Source organism: Psammomys obesus, unplaced genomic scaffold (genome assembly GCF_907164565.1).
Source record: "Psammomys obesus unplaced genomic scaffold, mPsaObe1.curated_primary_1811, whole genome shotgun sequence".
Lineage (NCBI taxonomy): Eukaryota > Metazoa > Chordata > Mammalia > Rodentia > Muridae > Psammomys > Psammomys obesus.
In genome coordinates this window covers 3,384,013-3,408,420 of record NW_026585626.1, presented here as the reverse complement: position 1 = coordinate 3,408,420, position 24,408 = coordinate 3,384,013, and the positions used below count along the sequence as shown (strand labels likewise).

Sequence of the window (24,408 nt, the reverse complement as noted above, 5' to 3'; positions counted from 1 at the left end):
CTGCTCTTAGATGCCTGTGGGTTTAACTCTGGCCTGGAGCTAATTGACATGCCCATAGCATAACCAGATTTGTGGGACCAGGTGTAAGAGAGTAGAAGCTGGGCAGAGTTCTGCAGGCCTGTGACGTGGCACAGAAAACTCATCCAGGGAAGGGAGATGGCAGAGGACCCTCACAAGACAAGGCTGTGAAAGAACACAACTGAAAACCCTTGAGAGAATCATGGCGGCTCTCTAAATTAGCTCCCAGCTTTAACTGTACAGAGCTGTGCTTCCAAACTCTGTCTCACTAATAGAACACACAATTTCAGGCTTCACAGATTAACACACTGGGGCTGAAGAGATGGCTCAGTGGTTACCAGAGTTTATTTCCTAGCACTCACAACAGGAAGAACACAACTTCCAGTAATGGTAATGCAAGCTTCAGGAGATCTCATATCCCTTTCTGGCCTCCACAGACAAATAACAACAACAAAAACAATAATACACTGGATCCTACTTTTACCCTAAGAAATACCTTAGGGTTCATATTGGGGACTGGTTCATATTCCTATGCTCCCATTCTGACTAACATAAATTTTAATATGTAGCAACTAACATCTGACTCTTGTCAGTCTCCTCCTAGACTTCACAGAATACTTTTTTTTTTTTTGTCTCTAAATAACCCCTAGTGTGAGGGATCCATTAAAAAGGAAAATATAAGGTGAAAAACAAAACTATTAAATGGAGTCAATGTGTTCAAAGAATTGTGTTGCTCTGTTTCACCATTGGACCCTAGTGAAAACTCATGCGGTTAGGTTCCAGTAGGCCTACAATCAGTATTACATGTTAGGAAACATTGGCTAGGCTGTGGCGAAGGACTGGACTCGGCCCTCAGCAGTGCCTTCATGTGGTCCCCATGTGTGCTGGGCAGTAGGCTGACCGCCACTGGGGTGGTATACCTGCTGACAGGACCAAGGAGGACATGGTTCTGATAACGCCTGTGATATAGCATGCCTCTGTCCTTCCTCCTGGCAGGTGGTCAAATGTGAGAGTGAGGATCGATGAAGGAGGGGAAGAGGACTTGGCCTCAGAAAGTAGAGAGTCAGAGGGCTACGCTGAAGAAGGAGAGAGGGGCTGACAGCAGGAGACTCCCGGCAGCCATGGAGCGTCCGTTGCCCTGGGTGTCCTCTGAGTTCACAACGTTCCTTGTGGACAATGGAGCAGAAAATGTGAGATGGGGACACTGAAAAGTCAACCAGAGGGGCAGAGGCTTCTGTAATGAGACAAATTTCTGGCCTAATCCCTTAGGGAGGGGAACAGAAGAATTTCAATGACAGGCTGCTCCCAGGTCACTCCCAACAGGCTGCTCTCCAAGCCTCATTCTATGACATTTGGCACTCCGACAGTTCAGACTACAGGCATTTTAAAAATCTAATTTACTAGGCGCCTTTGTTGACTCTGTGTGTCCCTCCCCTCACATGAAGAGAGGACATTCTCTGCCGGCTCCTCCTGTTTTGGAACTGACACTGGCATGGCGAGGAAGGAAGTCCTCACTGGTTTTATTTTGAAGCAGTTACTGTGGCTTAAAGATACAGCGGTGCGTTGCTCTGATGATAGGGTGGGGTGGGGTTTGGTTTCAGGGGTACCGAGGCTACTTTGACTGCTGGATTCTGACACCTTGGGGACACGCCACTTTGGGCTTCTGGAGCTTAGCTGGGCATTGTCAAAGAGTGCTGGCCTGTCTCGCTCCCTTCCTCTTTCTGACCATGCCCAGCCTTGCAGCCGCCATTAGCACTTGAAATTGAAATTACAGAATTTCACATTTACAGATCTGAATGCAACTTTTTCCATGTGCCTCTTTTTTTCATTAGCTCCCTGGACTGACAGCTACACGGGGGCAGGAACATTGCTAAGAAGGGTTTCTGGGTTTCAAGTTCATGCATCAGTGAGCCAAGTATGATCCTGAACATAAACGCATGGCCCACCTCCTTAAACCCTCAACAGCATGTCCATGGGTTAAGAAGGCATTACTTAATTATCATCTTGGGGCAGATGAAGGCACTGAGGCTCAAAAAGTTCAAGGTCACTCAGCCAATCAGTGTCCATGTCAGAATAAGAGATCAGTTTTCTTAGAAATTAATATTTAGGAGCATGTGGATGGTGCTGGAAAGTAGGGTGGTGCTACACACCAGGCCTACCTCAGAAGGGCCCCTGCTCGGCTGGGTCTGACAACGTGAGAGAGAAACAGATGCATCCAGCATCCCTAAGATGCCTGGGATACTCCCTTCCTCTGCAAACTCTAATTCACTCCTGCAGGACAGACACGAAAGACTCTGGTCTCTGTGGAAGGAAGCTCTGGCCCCGGGCTCTGGAATCCTGTGTTTTTAGGTTTTATAGACACTAGTTGCTTGACACATACATGTTATTGAACTAAAACCAACAGCAGACGCTAGGATCTTAGCAGCAGCCTCTCCTATTTCCAGCTGGATAGGCTGAGTATGAGGGGCAGGTCACATGGGTGGGTCTGTCTTGGCTCCCTTGTGTAACACAGAGTCATGGAATTTCTCTTATGAATTACATATTGTATTGCAGGATTTCGCACAAGAAAGATGTTGGCAGTTTTAAAGTCTTGGGACTGTAGATGCTATGACAGAATGAAGGGCTAAATAATGGTTACGCCAAAGAAGCCCAGAGAGTAAGAACTAGGTGAATTTAAAGGGAGGCTACTCCTGAGTGGCTAGATGGGGTATAGAGGCCTTACCAAGAAATTGGGGCTGAAGCTGGAGACAGGGTATTCTATAGTTCTGTAGAATGAGGAAGAGGAGCCTGTCTATACGGTAGGAGCTTTTTTCTTTTTTTTAAGATTTATTTATTCATACAGTATTCTGCCTGCACGTGTGCCTGCATGCCAGAAGAGGGCACCAGATCTCATTATAGATGGTTGTGAGCCACCATGTGGTTGCTGGGAATTGAACTGAGGACCTTTGGAAGAACAACCAGTGTTCTTAACCTCTGAGCCATCTCTCCAGCCCAGTAGGAGCTTCTTAATTAAGAGCTGCTGGGGGCAAAGGGCAGATAGGACCCAGTGAGAAGCATTATGGGGGGTGAACAAAGCACAGACTGCTTTGGAAGCTTTTCCACTGTGGACTGAGGGATATGGTAAAGATTTTCTGTGCACCGTTAGCCAGTGGAGTAAGACACCCAGTATGTTTCAAGACGTCTATTCAGAGGACTGGACTACAGCTCAGTGACAAAGCACTTGAAGAGCATGCTTGGGGCTCCAAGTTTGAGCCTAAGCACAATAAATAAATATGAATAAAATCGTACTCAAGAACTCAGATGAACAGACATCATTGAGCCATTTATTGGTGGTGGTGGTGGTTTTTGTTTTCATTTAGGACCTCCACCTGCAGTCCTCTGGTTTGGCCATTTCTTTTCTTTTCTTGCTAATCAGTTCTTGCCAAGGGTAGTGAAGCACAGTTCTGAGGAGGTCCCTGGCTTGTTCACCCTGCTCTGTGCCCTGGGTTGGGTCCTGAAAACAGTTCTGGACAATGAGATGGACTCCACCAGAGGCTGCCTGGAGGCACAGGCTTTCTCTCATCCCATCAGACTCTTCCTTGTGCTAGGCATGCCCTCATGAACACTGGGTCCTTTACCTTTTCAGATCCACAGTGGTGACATTGAACACGACTCCTTTCAGCCAGAGGATCATGAAGAGACGCTGAGAGAAAGGACAGTTGCCAATGCTCTCCCCATCGACTCCAGCCTGGAAAGGAGAAGGGCAGAAGCCTGAGTCCCAGGGGCACAGATAAACAAACAAGCAAACAAACAAAAACATGAATGTTAACCAACAAACTCTGAGCCTATAGCCACTTCCCAGCTGACTTCAGAGACTCGTTATCCGTCTCCACTCCCTAACATTTGTGTGGAACAATGCCTTGTACCTTGCACGGCCCTCATAAGGCTGAACTGGAGTTTCCAACATGAGACGTTCTAGAACCATCCAGGCACCACAGAGCCTGACACAGGCGACACTGAGAGGACCAACTTCTACACATCCATATGAACAGCTGGGCACTGATCTCCCCTGGCCAGAAGGCCGTTCCCTTTCTGAGGAACGCTGAAGTTGGAGAAGCGCTCCTTTGGCTATGTTCAGCCAAAATATGTTTCTCTGTTGTTTTTCCACTTCTACCCCTGTGATAGGGACAGAGGGATCAATAGAGGTACTTTTATATTCTATATCATAAATGCGCATTTATAGTCCATATTGTAGAAAGGAGTCTGCACGTACATATTATGATAGCTCAGCATACACAGCCTTAATGATGTTTGTTCTGAGCTACGCCCTTTGCCCAGCCCAGAAGCCCCAGAAGGAATACAAGATTGATACCAGCAGAAAATAACTTGACTCAGTGTTTCAAAAAAAAAAAAAATCCTGTCTCCAAATATCAAGAAAATAAAGGAAGAATGCAAGGACAGAGGCACAGACATCGAGTCTCAGAAGTGTGCCTGACCAGAGTGACAAAAACCTGACTTTCAGAATGATTGACTTCCTTGGCCCCACCCCTTTCTCCCTTTTCATCTGCTGACTGCAGATAAACTAGAAGAGAGAGTTTTAGGATGTTAACACATTACCATCTCTATAAATAAAGCACAACTTTATTCATTTCCTAGCTCTGTAACTGACAGCAGCATGTCATAAGACAGAACCTTGGGCTCTGAGTCCACCTCCTGTAGCCAGGATAATTATCAAAGCCGGCACTTTAATCAATATGACACTTAGTTCTGGCTACTACATAGCCTTCAGAATCAATGTAGTACTTATTGGTTAAAACATCTTTTTTATTCAACAAACATATTGTTGCTTAGGGATGTTTTGGGGCAGTGGGGAAAAATGCCCTAAAGGGTTTTATTAAAGGATTGTGTGTGTGTGTGTGTGTGTGTGTGTGTGTGTGTGTGTGTAAGTGCCTGTGGAGGTCAGAAGAGGGCATCAGATTTTTGGAGCACGAGTTCCATAAGGTTGTGAGCTGCCCAGTGTAGGGTGCGGGGAATTAAACTCAGCACCTGTGGAAGAGCAGCAAGTGATTTTAATCATCAAAACAAAGCCTGATGCTTTGTTTTGTTTTTGTGATTTTTTTTTTTAATTTGTAGGAGTTTTATTTATTCGTTTACTTTTATTTTATTTACGTTGGCATGTCTATGTCTGGGGAGGTGTGCCTGTGTGGGTGTCAGTACCTATATGTACAGGAGTGTCTGAGGAGGTCAGAAAATCTCATGGAGCTGGGGTGCAAGGGGTTTGTGAGCGTTCAGACTCGAGTGCTGAGGTATGAACCTGGGTCCTCTGGAAAAGCAACACGTACTCTAACCATTGAGCCTTCCTTTCTAGCCCCCAGGGAGGATTTGTTCTTAATTAATTAATTAACTATCCATCCACAGTTTCTCTCCTCCCAGTGCTCGGCCCCCATCTCCTCTCTTTCCCCACCCACTCCTCCTCCGTTTCTCCTCTGAAAAGTGGAGGTTTTAAATGTGTTTCCTCTGAGAGCATGCGGCCTTCAGCAGGGTGGGTCGGGGGTTCGGCAGGACTCCCTACAACAATAACAACACTGGTGGGTGCTGGCATTTCTCTCACCCACCCGTCTCATGGTCCTCAACACAGCCACCATCCAGGAGGTAAGGTACCTCTCCCTCTTCCCTGAGTGATCTGCAGAACAATGAGCTGGACAGAGAGCTGGTCTCCGACTTATTTCCATCTGGTAATTTCTTCTGCCTTCCTCAACATGGTACTTTGAGGAAGAAATATCCTCCCCTCTTTGGTCTCTGATGTTGGCTTCTCTGGAAATGTTGAGCTCAGTTAGTCACTGGGGCATGGGATTCCACAAGACCCCTTAGGGCTTTCTCCCAAAGCTGGAAACCACACAAATAACATCTAGAAAACAGGAGGTACTAGGATTTTTCTTTGTCTTTTTTCCATTTTTATGTGGTATGTGCGTGTATGTGCTCCGAATGTGTTCGGATACATACATGTCCACCCATGTGGAGACTGATGCTGATGTCTGTTGGGAACTCACCAACACAGCTACGCTCACTACACAGCTTTTTCCAGCAACTCTTTGTGTTTGCCTTCCATAGCTGGAATAACAGGTGAGCCACCATGCTCACCCACACACCTGGCAATTTTGTAAGTTCTGTGGATCAGAACTTCAGTCCTCATGCTTGCACAGCAGGCACTTTAACAGTGAACTGCCTCCCGGGTGGAGATTTTCCTTTAGGAGAGGAAAAAGTGCCTTTCCCAAGAGTAGCCTTTCCCTTCCTTCCGCCTGAGGGCTGCTTAGCTGTGGTTCCCAGATGGCAGGCAGGGGAGCATCCTCTCGTGATTAGAGCATGATCAACTATTCCTGGCTGAGGCTACCTTGCAAAGACAGAAATCCCAGCAGAGGTGTTTATCACAGAAACCCACAGTTCTTGACAGCTTCGGTTGGAGTCATTGCTACGAATCTACCTTTGTTATACTGTCTTAACTACACGGAGGGCCCCTTAACCATTTAGATTTTGCTTTCCCCCTGGCTGGAAACAGAGCCATCCTCAGGACTGGAGATGGCCTGAAGGGGGCACCTGGCCACAGAAGTAAAGGTCCCCACCACACATTCACAGAGATGGTTACCTACTTCATCACACTTGTTTATCACCTCAGGTCTCCCAAAGCACTCAAGAGGCTCAGAGAAAGGGTCCATGTTCCCTGAGGATCATGCTCAGGTTATCAGACTTGGTGGCAGGCAGTTCGACAAGCCAAGCTAGCTCACCATCACCCTCCACCAAGTTTTTAAGAAAGGAATTTTGTTGTTGTTGTTTGGTTTTTGAAGACAGGGTTTCTCTGTGTGGCCTTGGCTGTCTTGGACTCTCTTTGTAGACCAGGCTGGTCTCAGTCTCACAGAAATCTGCTTGCCTCTGTTTCCCAGAGTGCTGGGATTACAGGCATGAGCCACTGTGCCCAGTAAGAAAGGAATTCATGACTGGCAAAAATTTCATACAATAATTGTCACATTAATAACAATAATGATGGCCAGTTTTATCACACATGGTCTAAGTGATATACATATCTATTACCACCAACTTACTTCCCAGGAGAAGCTTGTGCAACTGCATTTTACCATCCCTAACAGTCTGGAAACTGAAGCATAGAGCAACCATATACTTGCCCATATACTTCTCACCATGGTAAGGCCAGGATTGAACCTGGTAATCTGGCTCCAGATTTGGCGCTCATAATGCCTGTCGTGGAGTCTACTGTTAGGCTCAGCCAGGCTATGTCCTCCCAGGACCTGTGCAGTGAGGTGATGACCTTCAGTCAGGCACAGGCATCTCCTAGTGTCGGTCATCCCTGAGTGCAGGGGGCGCTTGCTGTCTTTCGTAGGTCCTTGTGGTTCCACTATGTGTTGCTAATGTCTTAAATCAGGATCTAAGCCTAATAAACAAAAGCCTAATAAACAAAAGCTGCAAACGATGATACAGCCAGCCCTGATGAGACCTGATAGGCTAGGGTCAGACAGAAGGGGAAGAGGACCTCCCCTATCAGTAACTAGGGAAGGGGCAGAGGGGCAGAAGAGAGAGGGAGGGCTGAACTGGGAGGAGATGAAGGGGGTGGGGCTACGTACAGTCAGGTACGAAGCGAATGAATTGTTTAATTAAATTAATTAAAAGCTGCTGCTGTGGTTTGGATGTGGAATGGTCCTCCACGGCATATCAAGTCACTGCCCTTGGACAGGATCAATCTTGTTCTTACAGAGTGCAAAGGTTGTTGCTCCTGAGAAGGTCGCTACATAAAGCCTTGTGCCTCTTCTCTTGCCCTGTGATTTCCTCCAATATGGCCTCCGAGTGCTGTGATACCATCTGCCCTGAGAACTTCATAAACCCTGAGTCAGTTTCAACATCATTCCTTCCAGCTTAGAGAACTGTGAGCCCCCCCAAAAAACCCTTTTGTTCATAAAATACCTAGCCTCTTGAGTTTTGTTATAATCATATCTTGTTATAATAATGAAAGCACTGACTGATTTAGAAAATGAACACCGCCCCACCCCACCCCCAAATCTGAAATCTTTGAAAGTCATGCTTAAAGACTTCCCATGAATCTTGGCTTGTCTGTCATTTTTCTCTCCTGAAATCAAAAAATGCTGAAGATATTGGAAATCATGAAGTTTTGAGGTGCAGTAAAGGCAAGAGGATGGGACCTACCACCGCTTTTGAGTCTCGGGAGAAGGGTGGGAGAGAAGCTTCAGAGCCAAGTCCCTCCCCCTTTGGCTGCCACCCCACCCTTCACAGACTTCTTGTCCATCACTGGGCAGTTGAGATGATTGAGGGAAGTGATAGATCCATCATGGGAATAATAGCAGCAGAGAAAAAGCACTCAACACATCAATAAGTCTCCGTAGCCTCCTCCCCTCATGATACATGCCTCTTTCTTCCTCCCAGTCCCTAACCAGCATAAGAAATGACTCTTGTCTAGAGAAGGTAATTCTGTGTGACTGTACAGTAAAGAAATGTTCCTCACAGGCCAGGGTCTCCAGCATGTGAGCCCCTTCTGCTGATTCCATCTGAGATCTCCGAAGACCTTACTGCTGAGAAGTGGGGTTGTGGAGGTGTTCAGAAGGCTAACTTCAACCGGAACGAAATAGTGAAAATCTCAAAGTAAAACCTTAAAAAAAAAAAAAAAAAAAAAAGCCCTGGGAGGGTAGGGACTGAGGAGATGGCTCTGTGGATAAACTGCTTTACACATAGACATGGAGACTAGAGTTCAAGTCACCCAGAGCCCACATAGAGGCCTCATAGGTATGGTGGCTATCTGTAATCCCAGCACTCAAGAGGCAGAGCTAGGGGGTTCCTGGGACAAGGTGTACAGCTACAGTAGCTGGAATGCATGCACTCCAGATCAGTGAGAGACCCTGGCTCAACAAATGAAGACAAAGACACCCAACACTGATGCCAGGCCTCCACATGCACACACACACACACACACACACACACACATGCACACAGGCAGGCACGCACGCACGCACACACGCAGGAACACTTCATACAAACACATGCCATAGAAAGTGGGGAAGGCTGGGTAATGTAGCTCACAGGCACAGCACTTTCCTGGGCTCAGTCTCCAGGGCAACAAAAAAACCGAAACCAGTCCTGGCCATGAGGACTTGTTCGAAGTGATCGTATCTTCTGCTTCAGAAGGGGGCTTTTATAAAATAATCTCTTGGCTCCAGACACCGAGGCTGAGCCAGGAATTAACTCAAGCAGACTCAGTTTCATTTCACTATTTTACCTTGAAAAAAAAATTCACTTGAAACTTGCACCTGGCTGTGTTACATGGTCAAACTCAGGCTGAGCTGTAATTGACAGTGAGTCTCTCTTTTGTTCCAGTCCAGGCCAAAGAGGAAAGAAGAGCCTTTTTCTAAAAAGGGGCAGACTAAAGCAGGAAATATCCTAGTCATTGTGTTCCCATAAAAAAAATAAATAAACCTACACCAAGAATTATGCAGCACACAGAATCACCCAGGAAACCACAGCCTAAGAGGAAGGGAGCCAGGGTAGGGAATGTTCCTAAGACCCACCAGTACTTTCCAAAGCTCCTGGAAGTTATATACGCCCTCCGTCTGCTTTCTGACTGGTCCTCGCTGGCCCTGCGCATGCTTCAAGAACTATGTGCCCTCAAGCTAGTTGTTGCTTCAGTCTGGCCTTGCCCTTCCTCGCCTCTGAAACAAGCGATGCGTCGAGGGTAACGCCTAGGTCAAGTTCTCGATGGCCACCACACAGATTCGTGTGCTGTAGTTATTGTCAGGGGAAAAAAAAATACATGAGAGCATGGCTAAGTAAACAGTCCCAGCAAGGTCTTTACCTGATCCCCACAAATAAAAGCTGTAAGTAGCCATTTATAAAGATTCAAAATGGGCTGGGGAAACAGCTCCAATGGTAAAAATGCTTGCATGGTGAACAAGAAGATCTGAGTTCTAGTCTCAGACTCCATAGGGAAAAGGGCCTGGGGTGACAGAATGCTCTTGGAATTTCCAGCACTGGGGAGTCTGACACATGGATATCTGTAGCCCACTAGCTAGCTAACCTAGCCTACTTAGCAAGCTCTAGGCCAGTGAGAGTCTGTTTAAAAATAAAAATTAAAAATAAAACCCACAGAAACAAAACCAAGCAGGCAAACAAACAAACAAACAAAATCAACAACTAAGGTAAAAGATGCCTGAAGAAGGACAGCAGAGGCCCTCCTCATTCACATTAAGGCATGTGAGTGTGCGCTCACACACACACTGACCGGAAACAGCACCCGCAGGTTGACGCCAAAATAAGGAAGGTATAGGACCTCTTCCTCCATCTCCTGGGTCCTTTCTGTAAGTCTCATAATTTGGTTTGCTACTTCCAGCATATTCCATCTCCCAATTTCTACAGAACCATATTCTGGTTTGTGCGTCTGTTCCTGTTTGCTTTCCTATTGCTGTGATAAAACACTGACTAAAGCAGACTTGGGCAAGGAGAGAGGGTCTACTTGGCTTACAGGTCACAGTCTATTACCAACGGAAGCCAAGGCAGGAAGCTGGAGGCAGGAACTGAAGCAGAGACCACAGAGGAATACAGCTTGCTGGCTTCCTCCCCTTATCTTTTTTAAACAACCGAGGACCACCTGCCTAGGGATGGTACCACCCACAGTGGGCTGGGCCCTTCCACATCTCAAAGAAGAAAATACCTCATGCCCAACAGACACGCCTACAGGCCCATCTCATGAAAATAATTTCTCAGCTGAGAATCCACTCTTCCTGGGTATGTATAGGTTGGTACCAAGTTGACAAAAACTACAGCAGCCTCCTGGTAGACACATTCACAGAGAGGATCCCTTCCATGAGCCATCTGGATCGTTAGAAGGTGTGAAAATGCATTTGCAGCCCTAACAGAAAATATCCAGTTCAAAGGTTTCTGTAACTATTGATCATCAATGCAGATCACATATGTTTCCGCCTTGTTTGAAAGGACATAGTTTAGTAACCGTACCTGTTTGTGAGAAACCATATTAAAGCCATCTGCTCCCCCTCCCTTCGAGCCTTCTGAGGGCTTTGTAAGCCAGGCCAAACCCAAATCCCTTTACTTGAAAGAAATAGCTAAGGAAGGAAGCCTGCTATTGTTGGGCTATGTTTAGAACGGATGATGCGGAGATGACCTTCACGATTTCATTGCATCCAGGTCCTAAGTTTAAGATCAGCCCTTTCCAATTATATTTTGATAAAAGAACAGCAAAGAACTTCCAACTTGTGCCTCATCTCCTGACTGTTTGAAGAGGCTTCCGGAAGTCATGATCTAGGGAGTCACCCGGGACACCGACTGGCATCGGAGGGAAAGAAAGTGAGCATGATTTAGTGATTGCAAGGTTTATTTATAACACTGACCTTTCATGGAGTCCATGCAGACACTTCTCCACTGACGGCTCCGCTCAACAGTGAGGAGGGAAAATGAGATCAAGCTCCAACAAAAGGCACAGCTTCTCCTTACATCTTTCTAATTAGCCCTGACCAAGTCCTTTCTGCTATGTCGTAAGACAGATCCTATTTGATTCCTCTTTTCTCCATTTGTGATGTGCTTTGGGGCCAGGCATATCCTTACTAGTTGTTCAAAAAAGTGGCCAGCATGCAAAGACCATAGCATCACAGAGATCAAGGAGCCCACGAGAAACCAGGCCGTAGGATCAGATTTAAGAGCATGTGTCATCACCCAGGGCCTTTTCTCCATCATACTTGTAGCTAGGTCATCTCTCTGCCCCTTCACCTGAGAAGTATTTATTTTTAAAGATGGTATGATTTCCAGTATCCTAAAAGGGGGAGCTATATTCATCAAACTTTCAACCCCTATAGTTAGTCTCCCTATCAATGGAGTGCAGTTATAGCTAGAGCTAGAATAGAATGTCCTACAGCTTGACAGTTTCCTTAGGAAAATAAACACACACCCACACATCACCACCACCCCTCAGCTGAGTCCCATTGACAGCTTTCTCTTTCTCCCCTGGAGCTTCCAGTACAGTGTCCTTTTGGGGGAATTCTAGGCTGTTCCAGCCTTACGACTAAGGTATCTCCACACACCAGCAACATCAGCTCCTGGGAAGTTTTTAGAAAGGCAAATTCTCAAGCCCACTGTGTGCCTACTGTGTCTTAGCATCAGTACCCAGGTCTCTAGGTGATGGTGCCTATGAAGAAAAGACTTCATCCAGTATGATAACCAAGCCCTGGGCCAGTGATACCAAGCTTCGCTCTTTTTATTTAAAAAGCAAATCTTTACACATCTGGATTTCATATAACTCCTGATCAGGAAAAAAAAAAAAATCTCCACTCTTGTATATAGTAATCTGGCCCTTGTAGGATCTCAAAATGTCAGTGAATCTCAGCCAAATTTCCATACCTCCTGTCAGGGAGGAGCCTGTGGGCAAAAGACAATGGTGCCAGCGGCTGAAAGCAAACACTGAAGTTGCAACTAGAGAGCTGACTAAATTATTCATTGAAATTCCAGGACTTGGCCTATCTGTTAGAAGTCAGCCATGCTGAGAATCACAAAGAGCGTTTTATGCAGGGTAGGCCCCACCCCAAGCCCACCGAGGTCACTTGCCTCTTTCCCTGTGGGACCAGTCAGAGTTTGGACCCCTGACTGATGGGTTAACTTGTGGAAATCTGACATGTGCTGGCTTTTGAATAAGGCTCTGTGAAGCCGTCACACTAACAGTTCATGCTGCCCATCACAGCACAGTGGCTTGCCAGGCCTCTCGTCCACAAGCCCCGGTGCAGAGAGAGCCTGTATGTTGCAGAAAACACAAGAGTGCCAAAACATTGCAGTTAACTCACTGTGTCTCAGGCATCCTCTACCTTAGGATGTCTGCTTGTATGATGAAGAACAAGATCTTCTTTACCAACCAATATCCATAAACCTATATCCATATATATGATTACTTAAACCCTACATACAAATTTTTGTTATATCATTATATGATCCTTAACTGTAATATAGTATAAATATCATATCTCAGTAGCAGAATAATGATTCTGATCCAATAGAAACATATGACAGGATAACGTACAGCTATTAAATCAGAGTGAGATATATTCTTATGTGTTATTCAGAAGGAAGCTTCATGATCAGAGACATAGTCAAGTCACAAAGGAACATGAATGGTACGATTGCTTTGTTATCTTAACACAGGGCCCTGCAGGTGTTCATGAGTGTGTGTGGGGAGAAAGCAAGGCATTTCCACAGGCTGATAACATCAGTTGTTTCCTCTTCCTTCTCCTTTTCCTCTTTCTTGTCTTCTTCCTCCTTGTCTTCCTTTTCCCTTTCTCCTCCTCCCTCTCTTTTTTCTCTTCCTCTTCTTTTTCCTCCGCATTCTCTTTCCTCTTCCTCCTCCTCCTTTTCCTTCTCTTCCTCACTTCTTTTCCTTCTTCTTCTTTTGAGAGAAATCACCAGATAGCCCTGGCTGGCCTTGAATTTACTGTGTATCCAATAATAACCTTGAATTGCTGATCCTTTTGCTTTAAGCTCTAAAGTGGTAGAATTATAGACAAGTGACACAATGTCCATTTTTACACTGCTGAGGATCAAATCCAGGGTTTTGTGAAAGCACTTGCTAGTCAAGCCCTCTCCCAACCCATACATCAGTATCATTAAACTATATAGCCTGACCCCTACATTAGTATCATTAAAAGAGCAACTAAAGGGTGTAAAAGCCGAGTGTTGATTTTTGTTGTTGTGTCTATACGGTTTCAGGCAGAACAATATCTGAAATGCTTAGAAGCAGATGTATTTCAAAACCCCAAATACTTTGGAGTGTAACAATTATATGTGAGGGAGGTCTAACTGCATAACATAGCCCTACCCCATCCTCAGCAGAGTAGAAAATATTTTGATAAAAGAAACCAAGGATAATGAGATCTTAAAATGATGCTTTGTGATTTCCGTTATTATACATGAATGGAAACAAAGCATTTCTGCCAAAGTCAAGTGCAGGTTGGAGGAGGTCACCAGGGAATGCCCAGAGTCTATTAAGATGGCTCCCATAGTGATGTTCTCAATGTCCCATATATATCACAGCGGCGCTCCTAGTGGTGGTTTCAGAGCCCCTAGGACAGGTGACCGTTCACTTCTGTGTACATCCATGTCAACTTTGAGTACACACACACGTGTGTGTATATGTGTGTCTATATACGCACATGTGTTTGTGTGTATCTATGTATATAGTTGCCATTTGTATCTCAAATCACAAAAATTAAGGTGATATTTTAACTACCTATCTCCTAGGTACAAGCAAAATACATCGATCTCACCTCAAGTGGAAACTTTATCTCTCTCACTATGACGTGCAGGTATGGTACTCAGTGTCTGTCATTGCTTGGGAGGTTGACAGTGAAACAAGAAAGTGTTGTTGTATTGAATCAATAGGCGTTGTGGGTTATAAGCAGCCCAACATAAGTTATATGTTGTACAGGTGGAGGACCAGGCCCTGAGTCTCACAAAAGGACTGATGAAGATGCTTGAAGCTGGAGTCAAAATGCAGGATCTTTCTAGATATAGGAGCTGCTTATCTTTGCATCTGACTTGTACTCTGAGTGACAACAAGGCTCTAAAGACCTATGGGGAGATGAAGCTTATAGCGATAAATAATGTCAATAATACAGATGTTCTTCGGTTTAACACGGTTTGCCTTAAATGAGGTTCTGGCTTTATGATGGTGAGGAACTGTACCCACAAGACATCTCTGTTTCCCATTTTAGTACGGCATTCTGTAAGCTACACGATACATTTGATATGTATTTCTTGAACGGGCCATGTGTTAAATGATTTTGCTCAGTCACAGGTTAATGTGAATTCTGAGTCCATTGAGTGTAGGCTAAGCTAAGCTATGATATGATCTTCAGCATCTTAGGTATTTTAAGTGCACTCTGACTTAAAATGGGTTTATGGTCATAATTTAAGGAGAAAGGACTCAGAAGTAACACTGGAAGTTCCAGCATGTCCGTGGCATAGTATTACTACTTAGTGTGACACTGGGAAGTTCTCCTTTTCTTTTCACTATTCTTCTCTGTTTTGTTTGTTTGCTTTTTGTTTTTGTTTTATGTTTTTGGTCTGCTTGTTTGTTTGTTACAAATATAGGGTGGCTTATCAGGGTGCCCCAGAATCGGGTGGAACTAGGACTTTCAAGGTTAAAACTGGGAAAGTCTGGCAAACTGGAAAGGGTTGGCCACCCTAAGTGAAGGGTGAACTTCACTATCAACATGACTCCTAGAGTCACCTAGGAGTCCAAGCTAGAGCGTGCCTGTGATATATCCACTGGACTAGGGTCCTGAACTGAATAGATGAATGAATGAATGAATGAATGAATGAATGAATGAATGAGAGAGAGAGAAGGAGAGAGTGAGCTAAGCACCAGCATTCACCTCTCTCTGCTTCCTGTCTCGGGGTGCAGGGAATAAGCTTCTCACTCCCCTATTACAGCAGTGAGAGCCATTCTGTCACCATGACTTTCCAGCCATGATGGCCTGAATCCCCTCAAACCATGAGCCACACAAGCCCTTCCTTTCTTGAACCCTGTTGTCAGGTGTTTTGTTGCAGCAACAAGAAAGTAAACTGAGTAGCCTACGTGTTTACATTCCTACATTCCCAAAGAACTCAAGGAGGTATTTTAACGTGGATGCTTACATGTAATAAACTCATCCTGCTATGCTTACCCGTGGGGTTGAAGTCTGTCCCACCTGGAAACCCCAAACAACCCCCCACCTTTTAAAAAAGATTTTAAATGGCTCATCACACAACAAGATTGTCTTTTCAATGGATCAAGTCTGATGCCACTCAGTATTAATAATTACTCCAGACTCTTCAAACTTTTGTACAGTCGACAGGCATTATGATGGGTCAGAATTGAGAGTTCTCATCACTGAATTAGAGCACGTAAGAGGCAACACATCAGAAATCAACAATAACAATGGCCACAGCACATTCTTGATTCTTTTTAGGGACTGCATGCATGTGCTGTGCAGTATGTATATCATAGTCCTTATTTATTTGACCTTTCATGGATAAACAGAGAATATATTTTAAATGCTCCAGCAGCATATCCAAAGGGAAAAATCACTTCCTTTCATGACTTGGTTATTTTCAAAGAAGCTGGTTGATGACTGGTTTTGTAACAGCTAAACATTTACTTTAAATAAACAGCTTGGGCGTTTGTTTGAGACACTTGGTTAACAAGCATTAGGTAAACTTCTGTGTTGTTTGTGTTAGCCCTCTGGCCTGCTGGATTTTGCATCCTTTTTTCCTCTTACAGTATTTCCAAACTCTTACAATGGACTGCCACTCTCGTTCTATTAAATATCTCGGATATATGTAATGGCTAGGGATTATTCTTGATTTGTGATCATGGTAATGATACGAAATGGTATGTAATTTACAAAAATGGTCTTTATGATTTCTTTGTATTCATGAGTCTGCGTATGAGTATGCGTGTGGTTATGTACACGTAAGTGTAGACGTCCGCAGAAGCCAGAAGAGGATGTCAGACTCCTGAAGCTGAGGTAACAGCAGGTTGTGTGACCCATGGTGTGGGTGCTGGGAACTGAACTCCAGTCTGCTGAAAAAGTGGCCCTCATTCTTCAGTCCTCCATCCCCATGATCTTTTTACAAAGATTTCTTCCTTGCTTCCGCTCAGCAGCCCAGGCTCCCCAGATAAGCAGCTCAGCTAGCGGCCTCTGTCACTTGTAAAATGACAAATAACAGACAGACACAATAGAACATCTCAAGACAGTTTTTAGGCTCTGTGGAGCCATACTCAGAATCCGTCAATGCCCTTCCATGGATAATAATGTAAGTTCAAACTCCTTAAGCTGCCTCTCAGGACTCCCGACTGTCTCTTTCTAGTTTGATGGGTATGGCCATCTCAGGACCTCTTCCTTTGTCCCCTTATCCACTCTCTGACAGGGATCAGATCTGCTGTCTTCTCTTTTTATTGCAGACACTCTACTTTGGCTTTCCTTTTCCCTCCGTCTCCGTTCTCGAGGATCCACTCAGATTCCTCCTGCCCTAGAAAGCTGACCTCTTAATATAAGAGTTAGTCAGTCTATGACCCTTCAATTTATTTTCATGACAAGTATTGATCATCAGCAGGGCACTAGGTATTATTGTAGAAGCAAGGAATGCCCGCCAAATTCCAGCTCAACACATGAACCACAGCTTGGCCATCATATTGGTGTTGTCCTCACCAACAGCACAAGAAGGTGGAAGATAGCAGTGAGCCCCGGCCTTGTCCACTTGTTGGCTTCGTGATCTGGGACAGGTCCTCTGGTTTTATATTGCTCAGCAGGAAACTAGCAATGGGATGGGGCACCTACTTCATAAAGTTGGGTCCAGGATGAAGTAGGTATTCAGTGTTTAGTGATAGCTGATAGTACAAACTGAGCACTAAATGAACCATTAGGATCTCATACCTGTTATTACATGCCTATCGTGCTTGCACGTAGATGTGTATTATTTTTCTTTTCATTCTGTGCTTTCACATGTAAGAACACAGAGTTAGGACTCTACCATGGGATGATAAATTAATCCCCTCCCAGATTGGAAGTTGGTTCGTAATGGGCGATTTCTGTGCAAGCCTTGAAAGACTTCATATAAAATTATCAACGGAGTCATCACATATTTTAATGAAATTTATGGGAATTCTGGAAAGCATCCACTTGCTAATACTTACTGAGACTTTTTTTTTAAAACCATGTGTGGCGGCACATGCTTGCTATGCCAGCACCGCACCAGGAGGCAGAGACAGTTGGACCCCTGGGGCTTGCTGGACAATGAGACCACCCTTCTTGGTGAGTTCCAGGACAGTGAAAGAACCTGACACACACACACACACGCACACACACACACAAACTGAGAATGACATCCAAATTTACTCTGTAAATTGGTAAGCCATGCTCAAGGATATTTAAACAAAAGAAGTCTGGGTGAGAAGTAGCATTTCTTTTAAATTGAAAGATTGTTGTTGTTGTTGTTGTTGTTGTTATTGTTGTTATTATTTGAGAGAGAGAGAGAGAGAGAGAGAGAGAGAGAGAGGCATGGCACAGCCCATGTAGAGGTCAGACGACAACTTTGTAGAATCAGTGTCTTTTTGTCATATGGGTCCCAGGAATTGAACTCAGGTCACCAGGCTTGTACAGCATGCACCTTTATCTACTGAACCATCTCAGCAGATAAACTCAGTAGCCACAGAGTTGACATTTCTAACGGGCTCTGTGTGATGCTGATACAGTAGTCATCTGGTCAGTGTTCTACCTTTAAGGACCTCTGTCCTAGGTACCAGAGTTTGAGACAATTCTGGGGCCTGGGAACCAGCCTTCCAAAAGAGCTCAATGCTACTCTGGCCTGAGGAAAACCCACAATAAAGTGGGGTAAACCCAGAGCCAGGTTAGGTCATTTAGATGTTAATTCTGGTTCTCTACTCACTGAAATATGACCTTGAACATGGCATCCACTTCCTCTGAGCCTGTGCTTCCCTCATGATTCATAGTGCTAGAGTAAGAATAGTCATTTCATATCTGACCATGAGATATGAGGACCCAGGACCAGTGAAAAATATCACATGCAATGACTGGAATCCAAGCTTCAGATGGAAGGGAAGGGTCATCTCTTTTTCCTCTCATCCAAAGTGACTCCTTGAATGGTAGAGAGATTCTCTAAGCAATTCACTTTCTTCCTTTTTCCTTCATCACTGTTCAGCATCTTAAAGTAGCCTTCAATCAGAGTCAGTCTCTGGGAAGTGCCATTTAGGGAAGGGTGCTAGGGGCCATGCAGACTGTGCACTGATCCAGCCTCTGCCTTTCCCTGGACTGTGTTGTTTCTGATGGTCAAATATTTCCACAAAGCAAGATTTTCCCTAGTGAAAATCAGCCTACATGAATTGTGTTTTAATATCTCTCTTCTTCTTAATTATGTGTATGTGCGTCTGTATCAGTATCTATGTGGGTTTGTACATGTGAATGTGGGCATCTGCAAAGGCCAGAAGAGAGCACTGGATGCCCTGGGACTGGAGTTACAGACACCATGTCAGTGCTAGGAACTGAACTCAAGTCCTCAGTAAGAGCGTCAAGCCCTCTCAACTGCTGAAAAATCTCGCCAGCCCCGAATATAAAACTATGTTTCAAAATAATTCATTGATAAGGAATTTTACATTCTTCAAGGAATTATGTCTTCTTCTACTCTTGAAAATTCTGTAACTATTTGCTCTCTTCATTTTCCCCTTGCTGTCTAAGAAGCTCAAGATCATCTTTTGATCACTTTCTGGAGCTCTTTTGACCCTCACCACAGGTATGGTTACTGGCATTTTCTACTCTGTTGCTATTTTATTTTGCATATTCACTAGGTGAGGAAAATTCTCTTGTCCTATATAATTTCTAAGATTTCTAATAATAAAAATTTTAGGAACCAAAGAAAGAAAGAGAAGAAAATGTAATATATTATATATATAGTGAGCTTCTAAATATTTCTAAAAAGCACTTTCTCTGAACCTTCTGCTATTTAACAGGGAGATATGTAAGCACTGAACAAGTTTGATTCAACACTTATCAGAGGCCATAGGGTACATCCTGTTCCTTTCTGTCTGTCTCTCTTCAGTGACACAGTGTAGCTTCCCTGAAAATGGACTCTGTAGGGCTCAGGACTAAGTGGAAGTGAAATGATGAACTTTCATATTGCCATTTGGCTCTGGTTTATAACTACAAAAAATCAAAAGTGATGCTGAGGCTTTGAACAACATCAGTGCCAAGACGGTAAATGGGGTATGTGAGAGTCCGGCATTTGGGAAGGTTAGGGTGTGAGACAAAATGGTGTGGAATCATACCCCAGACAAGAAACCACACAGGAGTTAATGTTGTCCTGACTCGAGTCTATCAGTGAGGATGACCTAGGACAAGTGTTTACTGCTGTGTCCTAGCATTCAGAAAATCGAGTCCTTGGGGATTAAACTGGTTCATCTCTACTGCATTTCTAGTTAACTTATACATATGTGAGTAGAATATACACACACACACATATCCACATATATAAAATGCACATAAGTGTATAATATAAATATATATATATTATAAAACGTGCATGCATATACCATGTATATCTGCAACTCATGAAGCTTATCACACAAGGAGCAAAAGTTGGGGTCAACTCTGTCATGCCAGTTGCATGGCTGCCCAGATGAATGGTACATCAATGATCTCAAAATTAGCTTTTAGCACTGACTGACATTTGTCTCTTTTCTGAGAATCTATCTAAATGACATTTGGAAATTGTAAGCCCTGAAACAAATGATAGATCTAAAACTGGAACAAGCTTTGGTGGAAGGTGAGAAATGATTCAGATTTGCCATAAATTACTGAGACTGAATGCTTTTGCTTACAGGCTGTATAGGGGAGAGGAAAAAAAAAAAAAGCCTGGAAAATGGAATACCAAGGAAACAGAAAATCAAGGCACTTTTTAGCATTTACTCAATGAGAGTCCATAATTCTCATCAGATCTGTGAATCTTGACCTTGACTTAGGGGCCTTTTTACAACCTAATCCTTGCAGATCTAAAACCCATGCAGAAGCACAGAAAGGAAGATTGTGTGTGTGTGTGTGTGGGGGGCACAGCATTGTTAATATTCTTACTAGGAAACCATAGAAATTCATATATTCTGAGATACCACACACATGCAGTTACGAAGATACCATCGGCAGACTGACGTTCCTGAAAGTTCTTCCAAGAGAGAATTCCAAACAAAAGAGGATCAAAGAGGGGCATCCGGCATGGAGAGAGAAAGCATGTGGGAAAGAGGGATGAGCCTAGCTCCTCTGGCAGCTGTGAGCTGTTTGTCCAGAGTGATTGTCCTAGGACAGCGAGGCAGGAAATGGAAAGATGGGCTCAGCAACCAGGAGAGACAGAGCTGATCAGGAAGCCGCTCCTTCCTTGCACCTGGGGCATAAACTCCAATGCTGAGTCTTACACGTTGAAATCATCAGGTGAGAATTTACCAGCGCTGTCAGGAGAACAACAGAGTTGGAGATTAAAATTCTTGTCGTTCTTGCTCACGTCTTCACTAGCTTTCTGTAAACATCAGGCCCTCTCAGGGAATGTGTAAGCATTCTTCTGTGCAGTCATGAAGTGGCTCCTTTCTAGCCAGCAGCCTGGGAGATCTTTGCCACTATGGGCTCCCCTCTATGTCCTCACACTGTGGATTCTAGGAGGCTGACAGTAGGGTCAGTGTCAAATGAAGACCTGCTTTCTGGCTGCAGAGGTTGTGATGGATCATTGAGGGGCATCAGGGCAGAACTGGAATTCTTAGGAACAAAAGTTGAAATATTTATTGTTGAGGCTCTCCACTGGTAATGGGTGACTCTGTATCCCTTGACCAAAGGTCACATTCAGTCCAGGATTCTCTCTGGGTTTAGGAAAACCTCGGTCTAAGAAACCCTGCTATTTAAACCAATATCAGATGAAAGGGGAGGAAGTTCTTCCCTATCAGTGGACTTGGAAAGGGGCAGGGAGGAGATGAGGGTGGGATTGGGAGGGAAAGAGGGAGCGGGATACAGCAGGGATACAAAGTTAATAAACTGTAACTAATATTAAAAAAATAAAAATTAAAAAAAAAGAAACCCTGCTATTGCTCTCTCAGTCATATCTCCCTACTCTCTGTGGTTGGTGTCTCTGAATTCTATTCATAGTTTTGTAAATAATTCCTTTAATAAGCTCTCTTCCACATGCCCAGTTTGAGGTGAGTGACTCCCCATGTCACTCGATTCTTCCGTGTAAAAGGGATATGCGATTGGAATCAGTGCTACCTCAAAAGCAAGGGACACTTCTCTAGGGCTCAGGGAAGCCATAACAGCTCATGATTAGCTGTGTAGCCCCAGACATAAAAATTCTGTCAAGCATAAATACTACCCCTAATATCCATCCAAAAATGATTAGGATGGGCTTAAATTAAGGTTTGTACCATGGTCCTTGGAGGCCTAGTGTTCTATCACTTCTTACATATTGCCTTTAGGGGGAGCAAGACCAATCAAAATGCCATTTTTTTTCATTTATTTATTTGTTTTATAACGATTGTGTCAGTTGATGCATGCTGATTGTCAAGTTGACAGAATCTAGAATCACCATAGAGATGAGCTTCTGTGTGTGTGTGTGTGTGTGTGTGTGTGTGTGTGTGTGTGTGTATGTTTGTGAAAGTCAGAGAAAGAGAGAGGATTGTCTAGATGGGGTTAACTGAGGTGGAAAGACACACCCTAAATATGCGTGACAACCTCCCATGTGCTGCATTCCCAGGCTGAACAAAGAGGAGAAAAAAAGCTGAGCAAAGTCATTCACTGCTTTCTGCTTCCTGACGGCAGATGCAACATGCTCCAAAGACCTTATAGGTCTGCACCATGCCTTCCCTTCCATGATGGACACTACTTTCAGACTACAAGGCCAAATGATGCCTTTGTACCTTAAGTTACGTTTGTCTGGTATTTTGTCACAAGAGAAATAACTAATTGCACGAAGTCCCTAGTCCTTGAGAGCCTACTGGGATCAATGAAGCTGTGAGGTTCTTTCTTGTTTTTTTCAGCTGCTCATTCACCAGGCATAGGACTAAGGGTGTGTACTCTCCATTGCCGTCCTCCGTGGCTCAAGTCCCAGGGAATCACCTAGATAATATGACCTAGCTCAATATAACCAAACTTCTGAAAGGACAGATGACCCGAGAGCCTAAGCGTCCGTGCTAAACTCCAGAATGGCTTTAGCCTGAGTTCATTTTCCATGAACTACGAGTAGGGAGTTGTGTCTCTCTTGAAAGTCAATGTGCCTCTTCTGTTGCCCATGAAACTAGAGATGGAGTACTCAACCACAGTCAGGGGGTGGGGAATGCTGAGAATAGTAGCATGAGCCATCCTGTGGTCTCCATCCAAGCATGTGATCCTATTATGTAAGCTGCTATATGGGCATCTCTGCAAAACATTGGCTTCCTGAGATATTGGTTAATCTCAAGCCTCTATTAAAACTCTTCATGATAGCTGCTCTGGCAGGAGACATTGCTTCTCTTTTAGAACTCAACACGCAACACTATCTTCTGCTGCTCTTGGCTGTTGATAGGTGCTCCATCTCTTCTGCTAAGCTTCTGCGTCTTCCGAGGCTCAATGAATAAGGGAACATGTTGTATCCTCCTCTGCATTCTCCTCAATGAATTTATATATAGGCAGAACCGAGAAAAATATTTCCTGCTTTGACTAATAGTGAGAATAAGTCTGAGAGGAATCTGTAAGATGAATTTTGCACTGTGGTTAGAATCAGAGCACTGAGGTCTTATGGGTTAACCTTATCTGCTGAAGCTGCTGCAAGAAAATATCACAAACTAGTGTGACTTTAACAGTGTTCCTCTCATGTGCAAAATACAATCAGTCCATCTCAATTCCCCAGAAAGTCTTAACTCGTCTTTGAATCCCAAAGTCTTTTGAAATTGCCACCTAAATCAGAGAAATGCGTCTGAGGTGTGATTCTTCTGGAGGCTTTTCCCAGCTCCGAGCCTGTGAGATAAGATCCGCTATATGCCTCCAAAATACATCAGTGAGACAGCATATGGTAGGTGCTTCGAAGGGAAACCAGGAAAGAAGAGAGCACAATGAGTCTTGGATAAGTGTGAATGAAGACAGAAGAAAGGGGTCACAGTCTGAGGCATGAAACTCCTCCCGCGCATCAGGCCTCAAAGTCAGTCAAAGCAGTTGATTGCCCATAACAGTCATGCCACTATTACATTCGTGGTCATATCTTCCCTGACAGGCTGGTATTACGGTGTGCAGGGTCCAGTAGTGACTTGGGATGTGATATGTTGTGGGGAAGATTTGGGAAGAGTTGGAGGAGGGAAATGGGCTAATATAAGGTCACATTTCATTATACAGATAGACGAAGCTCTCAACAAAGGAAAAAGTTTAAGTTTTGAAAATATGTTTTGAGTTGACTCCCTTCGTTCCGAGGCCACTGAAGTAGTGGTTCTCTCAGGGGTAGGTGTCCCATTTCCAAGGCTCAACTGGACTAAGATCCTGGCTTCCTACCTTAGAATCCCTCTTCCTAATAGTTCACGGGTTGACCTAACCCAAGAGCTCAGATCAGAGGCCTACTATGTTGAACCTCTGAAACAATGGCTCCTCTTTGATGTCATAACCTCCGCCTACCTTCTCCTAGCATTCTGCATAAGCGGTGTGTTCTATAAATACGCAAGTATTTCCCTGCTGTGGGCTTTTGGCATTACTTCCTTGAAGAAGGAATCACTGTGTCTGGTAAAAGCCACATAGTTTTTGATGAAAGCATTAATTAAAAAAAAAAATAACAACAACAAAACCCCCTGGGTTCAGATGC

The 24,408-nt window shown here is 44.3% G+C and overlaps 1 protein-coding gene across 2 annotated transcripts in view; it reads right to left on the bottom strand.

The window, feature by feature from the left end:
• The window catches only part of Clic5 (chloride intracellular channel 5), a 140,090-nt gene that overhangs the window by 39,626 nt on the left and 76,056 nt on the right, over positions 1–24,408 (bottom strand). For both annotated transcript variants that reach the window (XM_055612387.1, XM_055612394.1), the window contains exon 2: positions 3,636–3,745. In XM_055612387.1, coding sequence (XP_055468362.1) covers positions 3,636–3,745 — 110 coding nt within the window. The remainder of the gene's footprint in view (positions 1–3,635; positions 3,746–24,408) is intronic.